The 10,392-nt window shown below is 41.2% G+C and overlaps 1 protein-coding gene across 1 annotated transcript; it reads right to left on the bottom strand.

The window, feature by feature from the left end:
- Window positions 1–1,291: 1,291 nt before the first annotated feature.
- lrrc32 (leucine rich repeat containing 32) lies at window positions 1,292–9,664 on the bottom strand. The gene is made up of 3 exons (XM_071513487.1): window positions 9,494–9,664; window positions 7,750–7,843; window positions 1,292–5,779 (listed from the first exon to the last, which is right to left on the bottom strand). Exons 2-3 carry the CDS (start codon window positions 7,837–7,839, stop codon window positions 3,851–3,853), a joined length of 2,019 nt encoding a protein of 672 aa, XP_071369588.1. The 5' UTR covers window positions 7,840–7,843; window positions 9,494–9,664; the 3' UTR covers window positions 1,292–3,850.
- Window positions 9,665–10,392: the final 728 nt, after the last annotated feature.

A 10,392-nucleotide genomic window follows, 5' to 3' on the forward strand; every position in this document is an offset into this window, starting at 1 on the left:
AACACGCCGCCCATTGACAACTTCCCGTACCGCCCCGGACAGTGAGTTAGCTGCAGTGAGCGCTTGTTTCTCTCACGGGGAGAGGAGGAGGAGGAGATGGAGGGTGTGAGTCACCGAGGGAAGGAGGCCTTCATCGGCCTGTGGACATAATGCTTCTCACGGCGAACAGCACATTCTCAGCCTGAAAGTCTTAATCCAAATGTAAACACAAAAGAGCAAAGCAGGCACATGGAGCTGGGGGTCTGGTGCTGGAGAAAGTTCACCACTCTTAAATGAAAAGACCGAGGATAGAAGAACCTGATCATCTCTGACAATGAAATGGTAGCTTTGAAGCTGCACTGGGCAAGGTTTTTATGTAAAAATACACCCGTTTTATCAACCGAAATCATGAAGTAGTTCCGGCTACTTCACCCATCGGCACATCATTTACTAGAATTTCTAGCTCAATGTAACACAGCTAGACCAGCGATTCTCAACTTTTTTCATATCAAGGACCCCTAATTTAGTTCACATTAGGGCCACCGACCCCCATTTGATCAGATTTTGTCTCTCGGATCCCAAATCTGAGAATATTTTTATTGTTAGATATGATTTTGTCCAGAATTCCGCGACTATCTGTATTAGAGAGATAACAGAGAAACTATGATCAGAACAGTCATTCTTCTACATTCTCTAATTGAGTTAACTTCTTGTAAATTAAATAATGCTGAAGTTTAACAATTCAACAATTTGCTGGGGACCCCCTGGAACCCCCTCAGGGACCCCTGGTGGTCCCCGGACCCCACGTTGAGAACCACTGAGCTAGACTAGCTACCAAGCTTACTTACCAGTCCAGTAAGGAGAATGCTACAAAATGAGTCTCCATGAGTTTTCTCCACTCAACCTTACGATCAGGTTTTCGTTTCTTTGTTCTCCCAAGCTCAGTTGTGTCTCTTTCTTCTGCCAAAATGACCATTGAGTGAGCAGAGAGGGGAAACAACCTGGAATCACCAACGATAGATCTTTCGTCCCTTTGGTTTCCTTTGGTATAAAGCATCTCAGACCGACCGGGTTTGGGAAACATGAGCGTGCTTTGTGCAGTTTACTGATGTCACCTTACAGCATTTTTCAGTTACCTCTCGCTGCCATTTTGAGCCACCAACGTGCAAAGTTGCTACATGCGGCGGTAAGTATTGAAACAGTTCAAAGGATTTTTCAGGGATTACAGTTAGCGGTGTGACAGGAGTATGTGGAATGAAATTTCCTGACAAAAAAATTAGGATACACATCATGGAGCTGAAAAATGGTTTGTGATATCAACTGCATTTATTACTTTAAATAATGTCAGAAATTGCTACATAACAGTCTTCTACCAGTCTACAGTTTGAGCATCAGAAGGTAGAATCAAGGTTGTTTTCGACCGTGTTGAATGTGTATCAAAATGGAAGTTAAAAAAAGACATTCCTTCAAAGTCTATTTGAATTATAAAGTGACACAATTTGGCCAAACCGATACACTGAAAAATTTCATAAATGCATTAGTAGCTACAGTTTGTTGCTACAGGCTTTTGCTGCAAGTAAGCTAGCAAATATCCAACACGTAACCCTGGCCTTCACTGGCTTGCTGTAAATGCTCGTATCATATTAAGTTCCATTTCAAATCACTTTAGAAAACATTGATGGGTGGCAGAGTGAATGAGGTGTAGGAAGATCTCCTCTTCCATCTATAGTACAGAAGCCTTGAAGATACATCAGTTTTGCATGCCTTTGAACATTGTGGCATCATCTAATCCAACTTTTGCATTCACGTGAGAGATATTTTGCATATGGAATTCACCAACACTCACACACTTTTCAAACAGACTGGTACTTTTCTAAAAAGGACACCAAAGAACATAAAATGAAATATGATCTCTCCACTTGTTTGTATCTTAGCTAAAGAATAATATTCAGACTTGCACTAGAAAAATAAATGGTAACATTCTACTTGATGTAATCATCAAGACAAACATCAGAAAATTACATTCAATTTAATATCATGTCATAGGACACAGTTTCCCCATAAATTATTCAATCCCCAAAGTGTTTATTATACCATGCTCTGATGATAATAATTATCGTGTACTCACAATGTGCTTATAATGTGATTCTGATGCTTTATAATGCTTTATGAGCCCCGCTTCATGTAAAATGTTACCAAATAAAACCAGGACCGCCAATTTTGCTAAAAACTCCAAATGTAAAAAATTAATGATGAAATAAAAAAAATGAAATATCACTTTATGCTATTAGCTAAATAATGAAGCGTAAAGTTATTTAAAATAGGTTGGTGGTGGTACAGCTTTCATACAGTTGCGTGTTTTTGTCACACAAGAAATTCTTAGTGACCATCACATTTTCTCACAGTCTTAGAAAATAGGGTAGAAAATAGCCTTCATTTCATTCACGAACATTGCTTACATTGTTTACAGAGGTCAGTCACAGAATGAGAAGACATAACAAATCAGCTATAAATAATTATAATAATAATACATGACATCATCATTTTGGCTTCATAATCAAGCGTGATAAAATTGTTTTAAAATGTGGATTCTAGAGAACAAGTCTGTAGCCCACTTCAATACAGCGCTGGATTTCTTATTCATTCCAAAAAAAGGAAATATGAATGTATGGCGGGGCATACAACAGTTATTAATTTCAGTGCTTCTTCCAGCTTTGAGCTTCAACCCTTATATAAACATTTTAATGTCAATTTCAATTACATTATGTCCTGAGAAACCAGGAGTTCCCCTGCTGGCTTGGGATCAAATTGTGTCACAACCCTAGTCTATGTTCCTCTCACCTTTTCTGTTGTCTCAGTCAAGAAAATATACTATTTAGAGTGACCAGCTCAATCTCAATAGCAACAAAAATAACAATAAATTACATCGACATATGAACCACTTCTTGGAATGCTAGCGCAATTCATTTCTTAGTGTGAACAGTCACAGGACAAGATACAATCACACAAGAGGAAGGTACACACAAGAGGAAATTAAAGTGCAAACTACATGGGTAAAAGGTATTGCTTTAAAAAAATAACATTCTCTTGGACACTGTGCAGTCACTTTCAATGACTCCCAACCTACATGAGGTGAATCACAACTACATTTACTCATTCATGATTCATGAACAAAGCGCATTTTGATTCACTATCTTTGGTAGTGTTTTGTTCTTTATTTTCATCATAAAGGAAAAATCCCCCCTCAGATACTTGTAGTCTTGTAATTTACTTTTTTGGTGTAGCAACTTTCCCTCAACCTGCCTCATCTACTTTTAATTCAGTTAGTGATTTGGATTAGAGAAACGCAACTTCTGGCTGCATTGCTTTCTGGTCTGTGAAGAAATTGGTCTCTGCTTCTTCTATGATGGATTTCTTCCTGTATGATTGTTGAACATCGGTGTAAAATGGTAAAGAAGCTCTTGCTCTTTGATTCTGAGGGACTGACACCAAAACCTGATGTTTACAGTTGATGTTTTAGATCACTGAAACATTTTCTGCTGTCAAACTCCATTCTAGCTACGCTGGAAATATCTTGATGTGATGTCCAGTTATTGGTCACTTATCCACGGGAATAAGAAACACACCACCAAACAACAAAATGGACCCAGAAATGCAAGATACATTGCCAAGCTGTTTTTTTTAACAGAGTTAAAGTGTTCAAGGGTGGATTTTTCCTTCAACCAATAAACGATTTTTCCCCTGTGGTTAGATATAAAAACCACCCACCTTCTCGCAATAGAAAAACTCTAAAAAAAATTCAGACTATGAATTCCCTCATGTCTCTCTATGTCCACTGTTCATTTCTGCACATTCATTTTGGGGACAGTCGTCAGGCATTGAAGCTTCTGTTGTGCTTTCGTCTCCTTGAGCGGCATAACTTAAACAGCAGCCCCAGCAAAATAATCAAGACGACGACAACAATCACTACAATGACAATTATGCTCACACTTCTATTGTCCAGAGTGTGGCACAGTTCGTGGGTCACCCTCTCTATGTTGACTGGCTCTGAGTCTTGCGGGTAGACGCAAGTCACGGTTTCGATGTCTGGAACGACCACATCAGAGCGCTGAACCATGTGGAGGAAGCGAAGGTTGCTGCAGCAACTGAGAGGATTGGAGCCCATGTAGAGGGTTTTCAGAGAGCGCTCCAGAGCCAGCACGGTGTTGTACTCCAGGGTGACCAGGTTGTTGTTCTGCAGGTTCAGTGACTCGATGGAGGACTCTTTGTTCCACAGGGGTAGAGTGGTTAACTGGTTGGTCGACAGGTCTACGAATTTGAGACTGCTCAGCGAGGACAGGTCTGTGTTGAGTTTGGAAATGTTGTTCTCCCTCAGGTAGAGGTGAACCAGGGAATTCTCAAGACCAGAGAGGGAATTCGGGTCCATATCTAACCCTGGGTTCATGGACAGGTCCAGTAACTTCAGAGGAGTGTTGTAAAAGGCAAACTCAGGCAGAGCCTTCAGATTGTTTTCAGAGAGGTACAGGAACTGCAAGGTCGGAACAGAGGAAAAGGCGACACAACCTGGAGGATTGTAGTGGTTTTGGTCTTTCAGAGGTGGTTTGGTCTGTTTTTGCTGCGAGGCACAGATTTTCAGATCGTTCTGCTGGAGTTGCAGGGATTTGATACTTGAAAGTCTTTGAAATATTCGAGGGTCCAGGGTGGTGAGGACGTTTCCTTGTAAGAAGAGCTTTTCCAGTGATTGTAGAGTGTTTTCCTCAAATGAGAGTTTCTGCAGGGCATTATAGCTGAGATCTAGGATCTTCAAATTCTCTAGAAGGCCTTCTTGGTCAACAGAAAAGGACCCAATACAGTTATTGCTCACATTCAGAACCTCAAGTGATATCATACTGCAGAAAAAGGAATGTGGTATGCTTTTGATTTGGTTGTAGCTCAGGTCCAGGTATATCAAATTTGAGAAGATTTGATGTCTGGTGCTTAAATCAGGTGGAGCATGAGCTAAAAATGTGTCCCCGAAGTTTGCCAGTTCCTCTGCTGTTCCGGTAACATTGACACTCCAGAGTCGGTTTCGCGAAACATCCAGGTACATGAGCTTGTTCCTTCTAGGGAGAAGAGGAAAATAAGGAATTTTGTTTTCACTAAGATCAAGGTAAAGGAGATCATAGACTGTATCTGAGTCTGTGGTTTGGAAAGTCTCCATACTGTTCTTACTGAGATTAAGCACTCTTAACTGAGAGAGATTGAAGTCTGTGATGCAAGTGATGGAGTTCTTGGACAAATCAAGTTCAGTCAGATGCGGCAATGAGTCAAACGCACCGTCTTCAATCTCCAATATGACATTGTTGTGGAGGTTGATGTTTCTCAAGGCCAAGGATCCACAAAAAGTGTTTTTTGCTATTTTGGTGATGCTGTTGCCATTCAGAGAAAGGTTTGCCAGCGATGGAGATTCGCCTATGAAATAGTCCGTCATCCCTGTATACAGCCCATTGCTTGAAAGATCAAGCGACTCCACAGCTGTAAGAGGCCCGATGTTGGTTTTGGACTGAGCAAAAACATCTAGATAGTTCCTGGACAGGTCTAAGACTTTTAGATTTGCCATGTCTTTGAACAAACCGGGCTGGATGAAGTGGATCTTGTTGGAATGGAGATTCAGCTGATGGAGGCTGGTGTGAAACGCGAGAGTTTCGTGGGTCAGGTTTTGCAGCATGTTACGTGAGAGGTCCAGCATTTGGATACCATGAGGAAGGTTGACTGGTGCACTTCTTAGGCTGAGATTGCTGCAAAACACATCCATCTGGACCTGCGAACAAAGAAAGACAAACACACAAGTCTGATTATCTCAGCACACTCCCAAATTGCTTGACCATGACACAACACAGACCAAATGTTTAAAGCATACGCACAGGGTCGTTTTATGAGTCAGTGTATCTACATTCTTGGCAGACAGAGAGTCCTTTGAGGTTTATTATGGTGTATACTCCTCATAAAACAAACCTAGGGGCATTTCACTTTCAATTCAGTCAATTCAAAGCGCTAAGTGAAACTGCTATTCATCGGTTAATAACAGCATTCGTTCTCAGCCATTTAATTCAAGATATGACATACAAAACCTTTTTCAGTGTTTTGATTTGAAAGAAAATCCACCTACACAGTTGACACCAACCCGTGTTGTTACACCAACGCAGAATGTTTTTGTCATCTTTTCTCCCTTTTTCCGTATTAGATTCAAATATTTAACTTATTAGTGTAGCTTATAATTGAAACCATATGGCCAGAGACCCCCTCTCGAAAAACAGCTCATAAAACTGACTCTTTCTCTTTTTTTCCCCTCTCAAGCCAAGTACATTGAGGTTCTTGGCATACTTGTGGTTATTTGAAGTCAGTGGCATTCTTGATAATACGGGCCATGAGCAAACTCATATCAGAGTTTTCTTCTGAATATAAACAAGCATCTGTTATGGCTTTTAACCACGATAATTACATCATGTATTATGTTATATCATTACATCTCTTTTTTCCTTCCAGTTTTATTTTCTGCTATCTGAGAAAAAGATGAGTCAAATGCAATTGGAGGGTGAATCATTTAGTTTTGTTTGTTATGGAATATTTTATTACATTTTTCTCATAAATGGAGAATAACATGAAGAAAAGATGCTGCGATCCCTTCAGTCTCTCACAGAAAGAGGGCAATCTAAGAACTGTGTGCCTTTTGCATAACTATGAATATTAAAAATAATAGAGGTATTATCAGTGATCCCACATTAGCCATGCCTATCTGGAGTGTATTAATAACATCAGATCCATGTGGGATGGAGTTTACTTCAGGTTCAGCCATAGAGAAGTAATACTGTAGCTAGTGGCTACCTGTCTAATAGATGGAAATAAAGTCAAAACCATTCATTTGAAAGTTTATTTTTAATCATGTGTAAAATCCTACATTCTGGGAGAGATTTAATGTGACCCTTGCACGTCTTTTGTGATGCATATCCTCATTTTTAATGCATTCATCGGCTGCATTTATACAGCACAGACACTCAGATTTTCTGATTATATCCAAAAGTTTGACAAGGCTGTAAACAAACCATTCTACGGCAAACTCTGTACATATTTCACTAGCGACACACTGATTGATGTTTTGGCTCCATATTCTCATTTTGGAAAAAGACGTCACAGTACTGGACACACTGTTTGATTGACAGCTGATCTCTGGGAAGTGCAGTGCAGAAACACCACAGCAGTGAGCGCTGAGCACCACAACAATAGAAACAAGCATCTCGTGGATTACCACTTTACTGAAATGGGGGCATCATGTACAAAAGAGTTGTGGTTCCTCATAAGAGTATGGAGCCAAATCATCACATAATGTTACACTGTCCAAATGCCACTCTATCAGCAGCATGGTTCAACTGGACTCACGCATTGGAGTTAAAACCAATAAACCAAATCTGTTCAAATAAATAATCTGCCCACTCTCTATCTGCCCATCGATAATGTGAAAATACCTCAAGTACCTGATATATTAGGTATTTCATCTCCATTGCCACGGGCAACGCAAAAAAAATAAACGAAGAACAGATGAAAAACCCCACACACATACCATACATATTCAAGTGGAAATGTAAGGAATGCGCTTCAAAGCAGGGCAGTGAAAATCTTAAAGTGGCACTGAACTATGTTTTCCCTCTAAACCACTACCACACCAGTGAAACCACATATATATGTACACTGTCTGTCTGTCTGTCCGTCTGTCTGCCTGAGCTTTTTACTTACAACTTGGCATGGCGGGAGCTGGCGTGGAGAGCGCAGGGATGCTGCCACACAGCCGAGGACGAGCGGGAAGAGCATCTGGAAGCCGGCCATGGTGCTGCAGGACAGGAAGAGCCCAAATGACATGAGTGTAAGAAACACATGAATGCAGGAAGCAGCCTGGAGGTGAGACGACTGGCTCGAAAAGGGAAGGAAGAGGGAAGTAGCCCTACCTACTGTGTGACACTCTGACCTATGACAGCGCTATTTATGCCCTGACATACAAAGGGGCTTTTTGTCATTTGTTTGCTGTGACATTTCTCCATTATATCACTCTATATAGTGGCAGTGCTGGGTAGTACTGAGAAAAGAATGACTAAGCCCTAAAAAGCTACAAGGGTTTCCGTGAGCTCTGCGTCTATTTCATCAATTCAGAGAAGCGGGTTAGTGTTTAGGAAATAGCTGCGACATGTGAGAATAGTTCTGAGAGGGTTCGCTAGACGTTTGTGGTTCATCTCGTCAGAAGCAGAAGCTCAGCTGTTTTATTATTTTGGCGGAAACTTGCGAGTTAGAGTTAAGCGATGGGGGGAGTCATTAGTATCACGGCTGATAATGCGAGCGTGGTAAGTACCCACGGGAGGAGAAGTGGTCAGAAGAGGATGATAAGCACATGGAAGGGCAGGCCGACCGAAAGAGCTGTGCAAATAGTAAACAGATCACATTGTCTTACAAACAGCTAGACCCCAGGGCATGTGTTTCAGTTCAAAAATGCCATTTGCGAGAACTTTTATTTTGAAGTTTTCAATAAACTCACCTGCTCTTCCACTGCAATGTCTGACAAAAGCATTTCATGAAATCCTAATGAAGGCTCTATATAAGTATCGTAGTACAGTATTCACTGTTATAAAGCTCTTGTTCAAGTGTTATGAATGTGTTGTAAAGCAGAGTTCATGTAAAGTGTTACGAAGATCCTCATGCCAGAACCTCTAATTAGTTCTTAAAATGGGCATAAAGAGCAAATTCAAATAAATTCTGACATTCATCAAAGTTTTCTTATTTTATGTTTGTAAGTATGTCCGATGAGGATCACTTGTACAAAAGTGATTCTTAACTTTTTTCATATCAAGGACTCCTAGTTTAGTACACACCCAAATCCGAGAATATTGTCATTGTCAGATATGATTTTGTCCAGAATCCCATGACTATCTGTATTGTAGGTAGAGAGATAACAGAGAAACTACTGATCAAAACAGTCATTCCTCTACATTCTCTAACTGTATTAACTTCTTGTAAATGAAATAACGGTGACGTTTAACATTTCATCAATTTCCTGGTACCCCCTCCAGGACCCCCGGTGCTCCCCGGACCCCACGTCGAGAACCACCGACATAAAACCATTAAAAAACATAAAATGTGACTTCTCGCTTCTCTTCCGAAAACACAACTTTTGCATGCGACCGGTGCGACCGAGAAGCCGCAAGTCAGTCTGCACGACACTTCTGAAAGACAGAGAAACCGGAGAACATTTTTTTTTTATCCATATGGCCCCAGATGTGAGCTACCTGAAAGCCCGACACACACTCTTCCTCTCTGGTCAAGCGTGAAATCCCTTCCACCAAAAATCTTGGATCCATTTTGGAATCATGTCCAGATACTTATTGAACAGCTACCAAAAGAAAAGCTCCCGCCCCCCCCCCCCCAAAGGAAAATCACAAAACCAACAACAACACTTTAAAGTAGAGAACTGATCCAGGACAAGTATATTTACCTCACTTTCAGCTGATTACTAATATTTGGAGTGCCTTCTGACCATGTTGATTTCACATCCTCAGCGTGCAGACCCACCCACTCAAAGAGCGACCGCGCACAAAGCAAACACCGCAAGCAAAAGCTCCTCTCTCAGCTGACTCTTCTTCTTCCCTCCACATCGCTCAGCTCTCCGGCTGCCTTCCAGCCATCACATCCTGTGAGAATATCCTGCATCGTTCCTGTTGTCCCCCCCCCCCCCCCCACACACACACACACACACACACACACACACCCCCTCCCATTTCTCTGAGGGAAATGCCTTATAAGGGGTTTGGGAAGTCCAGTTTCTCCTCCAGTTCGAGGAGGCTCCCTGTCTCCCGCCACCCCCTCTCTCTCCAAAAACGACCCTCTTTTTTTTTTTTTTTATCCCGATGCTTTAGGACTTTTTTTTTTTACTTTTAGGGCAGGCGGGTCTGTGTGGATTGCTTGTACTTTTCCCTAAAAGTGCACCGTATTTAATTTTTTATTTGTCCCTGATCTTTAAATGGTGTTATTTTGGGGTGAAACGTTCAACGTTTATCTTTGAAATCTCAAAGCTGCACTCCACCCACATAGAGTCTGATAATTCAAAACTCTCAAAATGTCAACAGCGACGCATATAGTGACGTAAACACTGGTTATTCATATAAGGTACTGTACGTCTAAAAATGTGTGCGGTCCCAAGCTAGACACGTGGGTGTGTTGAAAATCACACATCCTTTTTAAGAGTGTGGGCGTCAGGCTGTTTGTCATGTGGTTTCTTCTGTGGTTAGCCATACTGTAAATGAACAACCTCGCATCCAGAGTCATTAGAAAAATGAGTAATAACACTTGATTCGGATTACGCAGGCCGAGTGGAAGCAGCTAACTTTCCGTGAC

The sequence above is a fragment of the Centroberyx affinis genome, unplaced genomic scaffold (genome assembly GCF_046629955.1).
Source record: "Centroberyx affinis isolate AG114_WGS23_722 - 3 ecotype Tasmania unplaced genomic scaffold, CSIRO-AGI_Caff_v1 ptg007210l_1, whole genome shotgun sequence".
NCBI lineage: Eukaryota > Metazoa > Chordata > Actinopteri > Beryciformes > Berycidae > Centroberyx > Centroberyx affinis.